This window comes from Merops nubicus, unplaced genomic scaffold (assembly GCF_000691845.1).
Source record: "Merops nubicus isolate BGI_N331 unplaced genomic scaffold, ASM69184v1 scaffold531, whole genome shotgun sequence".
Lineage (NCBI taxonomy): Eukaryota > Metazoa > Chordata > Aves > Coraciiformes > Meropidae > Merops > Merops nubicus.
The window spans coordinates 82,877-97,117 of NW_008590024.1; the positions used below are offsets into that span (position 1 = coordinate 82,877).

At 33.2% G+C, this 14,241-nt stretch overlaps 1 protein-coding gene across 1 annotated transcript in view; it reads right to left on the bottom strand.

Moving 5' to 3' along the window:
• DNAH5 (dynein, axonemal, heavy chain 5) overlaps positions 1-14,241 on the bottom strand; it is a gene marked incomplete at its 5' end in the record, with an annotated part of 114,425 nt that overhangs the window by 73,408 nt on the left and 26,776 nt on the right. The window contains 14 exons of the mRNA XM_008949754.1: positions 88-222; positions 1,005-1,112; positions 1,212-1,298; positions 2,021-2,208; positions 4,190-4,368; positions 6,114-6,286; positions 7,379-7,603; positions 9,536-9,697; positions 9,980-10,084; positions 10,694-10,796; positions 10,943-11,106; positions 11,207-11,360; positions 11,713-11,912; positions 13,386-13,626. Coding sequence (XP_008948002.1) covers positions 88-222; positions 1,005-1,112; positions 1,212-1,298; positions 2,021-2,208; positions 4,190-4,368; positions 6,114-6,286; positions 7,379-7,603; positions 9,536-9,697; positions 9,980-10,084; positions 10,694-10,796; positions 10,943-11,106; positions 11,207-11,360; positions 11,713-11,912; positions 13,386-13,626 — 2,224 coding nt within the window. The remainder of the gene's footprint in view (positions 1-87; positions 223-1,004; positions 1,113-1,211; positions 1,299-2,020; positions 2,209-4,189; positions 4,369-6,113; positions 6,287-7,378; positions 7,604-9,535; positions 9,698-9,979; positions 10,085-10,693; positions 10,797-10,942; positions 11,107-11,206; positions 11,361-11,712; positions 11,913-13,385; positions 13,627-14,241) is intronic.

Sequence of the window (14,241 nt, forward strand, 5' to 3'; positions counted from 1 at the left end):
ATTTTTTTCTAATCTTCTACAAAATCCTGTGTAATATCTAGTAGACTTGCCCCCACATCATGATAAAATATTAAAATAGATTCTCACCAGCTTAGAAAGATTCATATCTCTTAGCCCTCTCATAACAATACTTAATTCATTTTCATTTAGCCTGGCCCTCTTTTGAGTTCCAAGAGTCCTCAGTACTGAAAGAATATTCCTCAGACCAAAGTCATAATGGACCTAGATAGTGGAAAAAACACTATGCATCAGTAACAAGTTCTCTACCTTAATTTCATCAGTGTATCAAACCTTACTTACATTCTGTATAGTGTAGTTGCCCTGCTTGGAAAAGGCATCTAAAATAGGAATTGTTGCTGCTGTTGAGCAGCATGAAGGACAACAAGGTTATTTTCAGGAAAGTTGGGGAGTGGGGGGTGGAAGGTTGGAAGGTTTTTCTTTTCTGATTCAAATTTAATTCACTTCACCATTTCTAATGCCACAGCAATTATTTTGTACCTCTGTATAGCAAGATTCTAAAAAAATAATAGTCCCATTCCAGAATGAGTCTTTCCAACTGAGGCAGCTTAAAGGTGAGACTTTAGACCAAAACAGTGCTACGGAGAGAAGGGCAACTTAAATAAAATTTGAGACAAATTCTTCTGTAGTTTCAAATTCCCAACTACTTCCTCTAGCCCTAGATAATTCTTACAGAAAAATGACATCATTAGGTTAATTTTTACCTGGCTCCCATGTTTAGGCAAAATGTCTCACCCAACTGCAAATACATACTGTCATTCCTCAACAAATAAATACGTGTATGTAATAGCATATACAGGAATTAATGTGGTTATTGCTTCAAAAATTTTATATTTGTTTTAACTATATTTGTTTTAACTATATTTAAACCGATTCAATATTTTGTAAAAAGCATAAAAATCATGCTTGAAAAACAATCCACACAAGCCAAAACCTGAGGGAGTGTATTGTGTAGATGTGCAGAGGAAGGGAACACATAACACTACCTGCTTAGTGAGCTGCTCCTCGCAAAGTTTATACAGAACAAAGAATTTCTGAGACAAGGGCACATTATCAATAAATCCATAACTTGCAAGCTTAACTCTTATGATTATCTGAAATCAAATTATTTTTAGAAACTCCGTTAGTTTTACTGAAGATAGGTAAGCAAAGTAAAACACATTTTTTTCTTTTATTTCAGTCACTAATTGTACCTGTCTGTCTGGAACCATCATCGCAACAGTTCTAAACTGAACTTTGAGGTTTTCTGGTAGTTCTTGACGTCCAGCATATCCAGGATTCTATTTCAGAAAACATATTGCATTACATTACAACAGTCAAAATTACATATTTTTAATTGTTCAGTAGAAGTAAGTTTATGCATAAATACCTAGATCTGTTCAGAGTTAGAACTCTTGCTCAACAGTTATTAAAATATGAAGAAAAAACTTCAACCATAATGATGAATTTAATAAGTTAGGCATAATTACCAGAATCATAACTGAATTTCTTTATCATAACAAGGCAGCAATCAGAATTTTAAAGAATTTTAAAGAATTTTCTAATAATATTTAAAGGAATACAATCTGGCTGGTTGATTTCTTCTAGTGTATTCCCAATGCAAATAAGTTTTTGTTACTATTTTGCAGAAGAAGTAGGTTTTGTGCCATATTTAAAAATTTAGTGTCTAGCAAGAGTCAAAATACTACTACTACTACTAATAATAATAGTAGTAATAATAAAGGATGACAAGCAGTCTACAGTGAAGAAATATTAGAATGCCCTTCTCTGTTTCTTGCAATACCATAATGAAGGGACATAAATACAAACTTTTTTTCAATAATCTTAAAACAAAAGTGAAGGCATGTAATTGATGAATAATCAGATTATTCATGTGTTCTATAGTCTAATTCTATAGCAACAGCATCACTTAATTAATAAAATCAGTTCTTTTCACCTCGTCATTTAAATAACATGTATATAATATAGTTTATCACTTCTTTGTAATTATTACTACATTTACCATTGTTAGGAAAATTCCAAACTCAGGATTTAAATCTACACAGTCTCCATCAGAAAAAATGAACTGCTTCTTTTTTTCTTTTCTTGCTGTTAAAATAATATAGATTTGTTGTGCTGCTACTGACAAGACAGGCAACTCAATTCGGTTGAATTCATCAAAACATCCCCAAGATCCAGACTGTGCAAGACCTAAAACAGGGTCAGAAAAATTTATTATCTGTTGTTCTTTATGCATATTTGAGATATCTGAACTAAATTGCTTTCCCTTCAAATAATTAAATAAAATCAGGGGGTTTTATTGTCCTATGGCCAAGGCCTGTCTTCCTCCAACCCACCTGGTTATTTCCTTATCAACCTGGAGTAATAAGCTGATATACAAAATGCTTAAAAGTGAATCAAAATCAGAAAAAATCTTTTGATATCTTGAGGTACTTGGCAGATCTTTCATCCAGATCTTTCTGTGAATGTAGCCTTTTATTGTAAAGCAGTAATTCAATTATTTGAAAAAAAAAATAAAACAACTTTATTTTAAAACTAAAAAATCTAAAAATAATTTACTTGGAGTGACAAAAGACTAGACCTAATTGTTGCAACAAAAAAAAAAAAATCCAAAATTTTTTATTTTCATTTGGGTCTTATGGCCTTCACAATGCTTTTAAATTACTTTATACTTGCCTCTTATCAATCATAAAGGTTAAACCTGAAAATTTAAATTATTTTTCTGCTAACTAGGGTTTTAAAAAAACCAACTCTGAACCCCATAAGACAGAAAATAATAATCTTAGAGCATTTATCCTTATGCATAAGCATCACCATTTTAAGTTCACTCCAAACTATGACTTTGTCATGTAATGATACAGGATATTAACAACATGAAAGTGTGGACAACGCTCTGTGCTAACCTGTCTACATGACGAGAGGAACACGGAGAAAGAAAATGAAAGAGAAATTTAGAACCACTATATTAATAACAATAACACTATCATAGATTTATTTCACAGTTGCCTCTTTTCAGTTTGGAAAAATAGCATATTTAGTAGCAACTAAGAGAGTTGTTGTTCCTTTCACAAAATTTTATGAAAAAATTGTCTCAACATTTTTTTCCAAATGATATTAACGTATCAGTAGACAGCCATCTTCTTTCATGTACACTGAAGGAGAGCTATTTAGAAGTGAAAAAAATTATCCAATTCATTAAAGGTTTATTATTGTTATGCAGCTAAAGCTAAATCCTTTTAAAGGGATTCTGTCACATACTCAAAGATTTTTTTAAATTTTAATAGCTAGACTTTCCAAGGGGCAATATGTTTATAAACCCAGAGCTTTAGGCACTGTTCTGCCACAGTTTTTGCATGCTAAAAAAAATAATAAAAAACAATTAATAGTTTCACCCCTTGTTTCTCAATAAACACAATACCATAACTTTAAAAGATGAGCTGACAGAAGCCTCACGAAGTTCAAGTCCTTTATCTGGAACAGAATAACTCCACGCAGCTGCAACAGGCTCAGTACTGACTGGCTACAATGCAGTTTTGCAGAAAATTACCTGGTGTCCTGTGCTTTAATTGAGCACAAATTGGTTTTATGCCCTTGTAGCAAAGGAAGCCAGCTGCATATTGGGCAAGAATGTAGTCAGCAGAGTGAGGAAAATAATTGTTTGCCTTTACTCTCTACTTGTGAGATAGCAGGTGGAGTACTGTGTTCAGTTTGGGGCTTACCAGTAGAGAGGAGACATTGATATATTTGCATAAGTCCAGCAGGTGGCTACCATGAAGGTCAGTGGCTGGAGGACATGACACAGAATTAAAGGCTGAGAGAAGGCAATTTGTTGACCCTGAAGAAAAAGCTAAGGGGAAAGCCTATTACTGTTCATAACTAGCTAATAGTAGGTACTGAGAAATTTGAGCCACTCTATTCTCAGAGGTAGAGTGAAAGAAGAGGAGGCAAGGGATGCAGGTTTCAATGTGAGAAATTCCAAGAAAATTGAAGTATAAAAAAAAAGTTACTATAAGGATGGTCAGACACTCAAACAGGGGTCCAGAAGTGCTATGGAACTTCCATCCCAAGATACTCAGAACCCCACATGGATAAGGTCCTTAGCAACCTGCTCTAAATGCACCTTCTAAATGACCTGTGAAGGTCTTTTCAATCTTATGTAAAGAAGCCTTACCTTTGAAAATTCTACCCAAACCTCTGAAGTCCATTTGATCAGAGCAGTTAAAGACTACTACATATTTTCCCAGAGCCTTTCCCATGTCTTTCGTTGTTTCTGTTTTACCAGTTCCAGCTGGTCCTGCTGGAGCTCCTCCCATGTTCATTCCCAAGGCTTGTGCTAAAGTTATATAGCACCTATAAATATTAAATTATATTAATTTATTAAACCAAATGAAACATATATGTGTGTATATATATAACAATGAGTTATGCTATAGATTCTACAGCTCGTATGTTGAACTTCACTTCTTTATAGAGCAGTTCCATTGATTTCCACAAGTGCAGGAAGTTCAGAGTCATAAAAGTCACAAAATACAGCATTTAAGTATTACTTATAAAAGCAAAATATTTTATCTGGTGTTAATATATTTAGTTAAACTGTGAATATTAGATGAGCTAAAAAATTAACGCACAACACATAGGAATTTAATTGTCATTAACTCTTTTGGCAGCTGTGAAGAGCAGATTCTGCTGTTTAATTCTGCCACCTCATCATATTCTGCATTATCTTCATGTCTGTAAGTTTCATTAGGTTAGGTTACCTTTGTCTAAATCCTCCAGTGTGAAAGACTAAAGACATATGGCCCTTTCCACAGTCATGGGTAAAAAAAAAATTTTTAAAAATTAAAAAAAAATTTTTTTTTTGAGACTACTGTTTCAGTTATATGTGAAGTTTAGTTATGATTTTCATTTATGGCAATCTGTGTGAGAGTAGCAGAAAAGGAATTAAATGACAAAGTTCCTATAGAAATGGTGGGCTATCTTCACGGTCAAATCAACTCAGCATACTCTGAATGCATTTCTAACTAAAGTATTTCTGGTTTTAACCCATAATTGAACAGTTTAATAACTATCTAGTTCCTACAGTTTAGGTTGAGTCACTATAATATATTATGGCAAAATTGCACTGCAGAGACCTTGATGTTCTCTAACCAATAAGAAACCTTAGGGTGACAAAGATTTTGTTTCTATAGTTCTAATAATTTCAAGGCAAATTTTGGGGTTTTCATTTAACATTTTGTATGAAAAAGACTTGATTGTTGAGGGCAGTTCACTGCAGAAATGTATTGAATGTATTGTTGCAACAGCAGTCCTACCTCTTCTGGAGAAACAAAGGCTGTTCAAAAGGCTGAACTGACTATATATATTCCACGTGGGTACCAATATTCCATAATATTCTATATATTCCACATGGGTAGCAAAGTAAATTATTGCAGGTTGGAAGTTATTTTTGGATTGTGAGGGGATCTTTTAGCAAATGAAGTATCTTTCGGCTTTCTTTTTTCTCATTTAGTCAAAAGTGGCATCTCAAGAAAGGAAGAAACAGAGGAAGAACTTTGACAAGAAAGGAAGCCAAGAAATTCCCAGAAGGAAAAAAGAAAAAGTAGTTCTTATTGTTAAGCCACATTTGAAACAAAATTAAAGGTAATTTGCTTGCTGGACCACAGAAGAATTACAGGTGAGTGCGTATGGCTGGGACTTTGTCAACATCTAGACTCTTATGGATGAAATTAAACTGCTTCCCAGAACTAGTAAGATGACAGACACTTACTGACATTGTCTTAGACTTTCAAAGACATCAATTAATTTCTCAATTCACAATTAATTCTGTTACTTAATTAACAATTAATTTATTTTACTAAATTTTTTTCTTTTTTTAAGACAGAGCAGTGATAAAACTTTTTAAGGAGTTACTAAGTGTGCAAATTAGTGAGACTCTTTTTACCTTTTCTAGAAGAGCATAATTAAACAAATGCATGAGGTTTTCATGAATTACCTAGCCCACATTGGACTTTATTCAGAATGTACTTTTTTCAAGACATGTTAAATAAACTATCTCTATATTAAAAGTATCCATTATGTATAATTGTTTCTCTAACCTGTCTGTAAGAGGCGTTATAACCAGACGATCAGTGCAACCCAGAAATTCATTTTGATAAATAAAATCAACATCTGTAATGGATACCAAGACTTTATCCAAATCCTCGTCGAAGTAGAATCTAGACTGCTTTAACCATTCAAAATCAGTTGTTGATTTGATGTGCATTTTTACCTTAAAAGAAAGTAAATAAATGTCTATGTTATAACTAAATATCCATATTTATTGTCTTTGATAACTGTGATAAAATTCTTATTTGTATGAGAATGAGTGATTACCCTGGTTAAAGATCCTACGTAGGTAAACTGAAATACATATAACTACCATTTAATATGTTCAGCTGTCTGATAAAATGATACTAAAAGCTGTCTTGATCATTTAACTTAGTCATCACAACATCTGTGTTAATAAAATAAATTTTAAATTGCTTCAGTGGTGCATCTCACCCTCCAGGTGAAATCAGCAAACCCCACACCGCTAAATCCACCAAAGAGATTAGAACAAGAGTCACGATGAAGGAAAGACCTAACTGAAGCATGGAGGGCAAATTGTGTAGAATCTAATAAGTTTCTGTCATCAGTAGTAAAAATATGTGAGAGATGTGTCCTCAAATGGCATTTGTCAAAGAAGAAAGGAATGTAAACCATCTAGCACAGTCTAAAAAGTTCAAGTCTAGGATTGACGTTGTCTCTTGGTTCTGCTGGGGTCTTTTTGTTTGTTTCTCTTCTATGTTTTCTCCTTAGGAACTAAAAAGAGAATGCTGGTAGCCTGCTCTCTGAAAGAGTAGAAGAAACAGAAGGAAGAAACTAAGAAATAGGGAAGATGTTGCTATCATGGCTTTAACTCTGAATGGGTAAAGCTAAAGTGCAGCCTAGTTCCAAGTACTGAGATTCTGTAACAAGACACGAGGAAATTATCTAATAAAGCAGACTCAATTTTTTTTTAGTTTTGCGAGTAATACAATAGTTGTTCAAATAAAAGACAAACTAGAAGGTATTTGTCCAACAAAACAATTGTGTAGGAAGAAGTAAAAAACTGAAATATTCTAAGAAAAGTGTAAAAATTCGGAGCAAATGTTTAAAAGACTGAACTGATGGATTTTATTCTAGTCTAAGCAACAACTTGGTATTTTTGCTATGGTCAGATTATAGACATCTCTGTCTTACAGACACATGCATATACTTTTAACTGTAACTAGTACATATGAGTAAAATTATTGTGGCATAAAATATATTTAATTATGAGAAGTCAAAATCTGTACTTTACCAAATCATCAAAAATATCACGCTGATGCACATGAATGGTAATAAGTGTTTCAAATTTCACTCTGTCAAAATTGGAAAGATCATGCGTGGTCTGGCTGATCAACATATTCAGGATCTCCAGAAATCTTGCATTGGTTACTTGCATGATTTTTTTGTCCTCTTTAGCATTCTTTAGAGCTTCTTCTGAATCATGTGTCCACAACATTTGAATTCCCAGTAATCCAACCTACAAATTTAACACATGAAAAAAAAAAAAACAAACAAAAAAACCCCAGAAGAACCACTTGTTGAACACCACCCATATTATAGAAGCTTTACATGTAATAGGAACAATATATTGTGGTGTGGAGAGTTTTGCATTATCAATGCATCTAGCATGATGCTATATAACCACAATACTGTCCCTGAGTTAGCTGGCTCTTCTGTGGTACTGGAAATTCCTGAGAAAACATCTTAAAGTTTTCATGAAAATTTGTTGCATACTGAGGTACACACAAATTAAGGAGTCAATTTCATTTACAATCCCTTAGCTTCACTTACAATCCCTTAGCATACTCTGGTATCACAAACATAAACTGGTTTTAACTTGTGGGAAGCAGTTCTTCTAAAAATTACTGTTGCAAATCTGTAGCTGATTAAAGAACATTATTTTTTTAAATGCTGTGCATTTCTGCTGAACAGGTGATAGATTGTTGTCTTACTAACATGCTGTCATGATTGTAGCACAGCCTCGAGCACACTGAACTACAAGTCATTTTACTTCCATATAAATCTAGAATGTTATAGGATGTTGCGTGTAAACAACAGTCTCAGATTGATTTTGATTTGCAATATCAGGCACATCCATGACAAAACAGGACAGATGAGAACTGTATCAATATATTTTTTTTCCCTGCATTTCTACATTCACAAAGCACCAAGAACTAAAAATTTGACATAATGTATTTTTGTATCTCCCTACATCTGTAGTGAGTTCATAATTACAGTGATCATGTAGCACAAAATATCTCACCATTTTTGATTCATTAAGCTATCATCAGTAGAGTCTAAATCAAATTTATTTTAGAATGATTAGTCAGAGGAATAAAAATAATATTGATTTGACTTTCATACTACCTACAACATAAGTTTCTAAGACAGGAAAAAGGCAGTTTAAAGGAAAGAAAATGTTTCAAATATTTGTCAATATTTTGCCCAATTTCTTCTCTGTCCTATAACACAGCTTTTCTTTCTCTGTACTTTAAATGTCGTGACCATTTTCTTCTTCTTCCCCTTTCCACTGCCTTCCAACACAATTCTCTGAACATAAAAAAAGTTGGATTAGCAAGACCTGGGAAAGAAGATCTTTGCAGATGGTAATAAAGCCACTTCAAAATGTCTGAGATGCAAACAAGACAGAGTCCTTACTTGCTTAAAGGGATGTAGTAGACTTTTACAAATAAATACTGCTCACATAAGACATAATTACATCATAAATACAGCTTTAAGATAGTTCTGTTAAATATTTAAGTGTATTGAATTTGTTTTTTTAAATTAGCAATGTGTTGGCCAGTTTTAATATTGCAGAATATCTATTTTTAAAGAATTACACCCAGCACTACACTGATTGGGAAATTACAGACAGAATTTGTACAGGATTGGAAACAATCCATTACTTGTTAATGAAATTTATGAATGATCAGTAAATGGAAGAGTCTCTAGGCAAACTAGAATCATTTAAGGCAGGTTTCTACTAGGACTACATTATCATAATGACAAATGTATGAACTATGAGGTAAATCTTATACATTATAAGATAAATAATCATAATCAGCTCTTGCAATCTTAAAGTATAAGAAAAAAATCAATCTGCGTGTGAATTTTCATTTGCATCTAGAAGGGGTTCAATATCCACCACACAAAATATAAGCTACACTTTATATGTTCCAAGAGACAAAAAAAAAAAAATCATTTTTTAAGTAGAAAAAGAAATACATATATATATATATAGGGTACCAAAATTGAAGTCATTAAGGATTGCCTTTTATTGAGAAGATCTTTATCTTTGTCTCCTCTATGAAAACTTCCTCACGTAGACAATCCTGTATGCTCTCTACATCCCACCTTCCCCCACACACAATCCAGACTGTGTACTCAAATCCACATCCTGTAATCTTACCTGTGCTGGGAACTGATTCAGGAAATTCAGCAGCTGGTATTCTGGGTCACTAATTTGGTAATATGCTGCCCTAATTATGCCATGCAATGAAATCTGTTGCACACGCAATAAATCCTGCAACCAAAGTTCTACTGGTCCTTGTGCAATCACTGGAGTGTCCAACTGAAAGATGAATAAATGGTACACAATAAAACATAGTTACCCAAGTTCTGTTTAAAAATAGTTACTAAATTCCTATGCAAGACAGTTACAGATTTTATCTCAATAGACATACTAGAAGTTTATTTAATGAAGACACATTATAGTTTTGCCACACTAACTCTTGAAATGTTGATTTGTGATTAACAATAGTTCAATTTCATATATTCTTCTATGTTCAATAATACAGTAAATGATTTTTCTATTAACAACATTTCTGGAAAAAAAAAAAAAAGAGATAATTACTGGGATTTTTTCTCCTTCTCTCGATATGACGGCCAGTATGCGATCATAATCCTTTGAGTGAAACTCTACTTCATTTATATTGTCAGATATGGAAAGCAGATGTGGCTGTAAGGATAATTCAGAAGTCATTCAATGTAAATGTATAACAGTAACAAACAGACAAAATCTCAAATAAGTTTATCCTGGAAAGGTTTATCTGAACCTACAGATTCATTTCAGGCCATCTGTAGGTCATAATTACAGAAATGGTTGTGTAGGATTTTATCTCCATTTGCTATTTTTTTACAATTCCCAGAAGTGATCTGGTGGAACAGAGATCAGGTATTGAGTGTGATCAACTCTCTTATCCAATCAACACTCAGTAGCAATACAGGCTAGTTGGACCTTCAGTAATAACCCAGACTACCTGCATTAATTTTGCAATATGTAAAACAGGAAAGTCTCACAGGGTTCCTTCTGTTAGTTTAGTTGTTAAAGGAACCACCAACAAATCACTTGATGGGACCATCTTCTAGTGTCCTGAATTCTGAAGATTTTGTTACACTACAGATATCAATTTAATATTTTGTTAAAGACTAAAAAGCAAGAAATGAAAATTTTTGTCAAAGTTTTTATATGTAAATGGTTACATTTTAATTTATTAACTGCTTTTTCATCTCCCAATTTTTTTTTTGTTTCATAAAAGCAGAAAAGAAAAAATCACTGAGGTTGTACCTGAATTGTATGAGAATCACTTGCTTGTCCAAGAATTTCAAGAAGGACAGGATCAGAAACGAAAAAGAATCTAGGAAACAGTAGTCTTTTCTTCTCCAAGTATCTTTAAAAGTGAACAAGATTTTTATTAGAATATTTCAGCTCTTCAACTTTTTCTATGTAAGTGTGAAAGTAAGACTGAAATACTACTAATATTTCATAAAAACTATTTTTAAAATAATAATGCATTAAAAATCAGACAATTCATACCCTGTAAGTGATTTCTGGCATACTTCCAACTGTTCATGTAAATACGGGAGAAGTTGCTCCATGGTCTCATCTCCGACACAGCAGCTAATTACGTTTGGATTTTCACGAGCTCGTTCCATTATTTTTACCCATGATTTGTCAATATTCTGAAAACGCTTTGCTTCCTATACAGAGCAAAAATATAAGTACTTTCACAGCATTATCTGTTAGAAGATATTACACAGCTTTTAGTGCACAATAATAGGCAAACATTGTAAAGTTTACCTCGGGTAACTTTTTTGCAATATCGCCCCCTACAAAAACAGCTTCAAGATAAACCCAGAGGTTCTGCACAACCAGCCATTCTTCAATTATGTCTGAAGAGTTGCTTAGTTTATGAACCCAGCTCTGAATTGCCTTTTTAAATGGTGCGTTGTACCTGAAAAGGACGAGAAGTAGAAATTGTTTCATTCCAAATAAAGCTATTATAAAATAAATACAGTGGTAAAAACCAACCAAGCAAACAAAACCAACCAACCCAAAACAGACCCCACTTGTTTCTGTTTGAGCAAAAAGATTCTCATGGGAAGTTTCTACCAGTTTGATTACATTCAAATGTATTGAGACAATCATTTGTTAGTAATACACGAGACTTCCACTTAAGAGAATTTTTTCTTTAGATATTGTAACATTCTTTTTCATTAACAAGTAATGTCCCATGCAAATTTACTACTGATTTAACTCAACAATAGTACAGTTGCTCTCTTAGTGTGTTTCTGAAAATACCATACCTATTGGTCAGTAAAGAGCCAAGAACCATTAAACTGTCCTCCATCATTGTTATAATTTCTGCTGATTCAAGTCCCTTTAACAGTAACTCTCCTCTATCTTTGAATGCTGAAAAGCCCAGAATTTGGCTTCCCCACGTGTCAGCTATCTGAGATAGTTTGGCTTCTATATCCTTTTCCTTTGTAGCAGATATGCATATATCCTGCAAAGTAAGAACCTTTTTTTAGAATTCTGTTCTTCAGAAATGAAATATTTCCTAACATTACACTATTTTAGTAATAGAGTATTAGAAAGCAATATATGAAATTTTATAAAATAGTACACAAATGGTTGACTTGTATGCAAATGCAGAGATCACACCATTAATTTCACTCTCAAACTACCTGTATGGATAACTGCAAAATACACACTCGGAAATCCATGAATATACCATTTCTGTGCACTCACATTTTGTTATTTCTGCATAACAAGATTTCTGAATGATCACTTCCACAAGTTTTACGGTAACAATGTAGACTCGTTAGCAGATGAAGTCTCAATCTTACAGTATTTTGATTTATAAAATCACACAATAGTTTAGGGTTGGGAAGGTCATCATGCCTAAAAAATGTGTGGATCACAGAGGTGCTGGAGCACATCCAAAGAAGAGCAAAGAAGCAGGTGAAGTGTTTAGAGACAAGTCTTACGAGGAATGGCTGAGGGAACTGGAGTTGTTTAGCCTGGAGACAAGGAGGCTCAGGAAGACCTTGTTACTCTCTACATCTACCTGAAAAGAGGTTGTATCGAGGTGGGTGTTGATCTCATCTCCTAAGTAACAAACGATATGACATAAGGAAATGGCCTCAAGCAGTGCCAGGGAAGGTTTAGATTGGACATCAGGAAAAAATTTCTTCACCAAAAGGGTTATTAAACATTGTAAAAGGCTGCTCAGGGAAGGGGATGAGAGACCATCCCTGTAGGTATTTACAGGTAGGTAGTTATTTGTAGGTAGTTTAGTGGTGGACTTAGCTGCGCTCGGTTAATGGTTGGACTCGATCTTAAAGGTCTTTTCCAAACTAAACTAAACTAAACCTAAAGCAGACGACTTCAGAATGCTTCCATATAAATCAGGTATGTATATAGCAATAGCTTTTGCATGCTTATTTACACTATTTAACTTGCAAATTTCATTGAGAGTTTTTTCAAGTTATGTGGGGGATCTTTTGAAGTTGTATGGTTCAGAAGAAGCTATTAAGACATAGCAAAGCATTCATATTAAATATTAATAAGTATGAAGCTTTCCTCTAAAATTTCAGGTATATTTACAAATCTTTAAAACAACCACAGAGTCAAAAAAATTACGTGACCATGATAATTTGAAATTTTTGTCTGATATTTGTTTCCCTGTTTTAAAAGGGTTAAGAAAATAATATAAAATAGGGCCAGGAAATTGTGAAGAGATTATGTACAAATAAGTGCCCAAAGATTCCAGCTTCTACCTCTGTGTTTGTTTAGATGGATAAGAACTTCTAAATAAAATATAAATTATTTTAAACCAGTGTAGTCTGACTGAGAGTGAAGGACTTTAATGAAGTAAAAATATTTTTTAAAAGGTGATAATGTTAAAAGTAATTATATTATTTTTGTTGATATTATAAATGTCAAAGGAAGGGGGGAAAAAAAAGTAACTATCTACCTCAATATCTTCTTTATTTTCAAGAATTGGTGCTTCCATGATGTTTCGAAGGCAAAAGGAATCAGATTCTATATCAAATTGATGACCTGTTGTTTCAGCAATACAATCCCAGTGTCTTTGCTTCATTGCTTTGTTGGTCATCAATTCTAACAAGGGACAACACTCACTGAAATCATCAATTTTTTTCTTGAGATCTAAAAATGCCTGCCAGCATTGGAGTCCTTTAGGTAGTCTACGGCACCTGCAGTTGAGTTAGATTGACACAGTATTAAATACCTCTTTTGTCAAAATAGGAATTATTTAAACATTTTAGAAACAGATAAGGGGATATGAAACAGCTTGTACTGAGCTCAACATTTTCTATGTAAAGTTTCAGTTTGTGTCATTTAGTCTACTATTTTAGAAAAAACTAATGCAAATGGCTTACCAACAAACTGTAATGTTTAACAATTTTAACCACTGATGCATTCTTTGCAAATAAACAGAAAGATTGCAATTTGCATTAAAACAGTTTACCTGCTGTTTATCACCACAAACTCTTTATTGACAAATAAAAAACAAAGCAAAATTAGTTCAATTTCACATATCCGTGTACAAATATAATATTTGCTTCAATTTACAATACCAGTAATACACAAGACACATATTAGTATACCACTTCGGAGATAGCTATGAAAATTAGAATTATGTGACCACCTTCTCCTCTACTTTTTGTTAGTGGTCCTGAAACCATTCACTAAGAAAACGAAAATTATATACTTCTAATGTAGAAAAAAAACCAACAGAGCAGTTAAATGAATATTCATCTCTTTGAATGCACTCTTACAGAATCTACACGTCAAGAATTACGCAGATG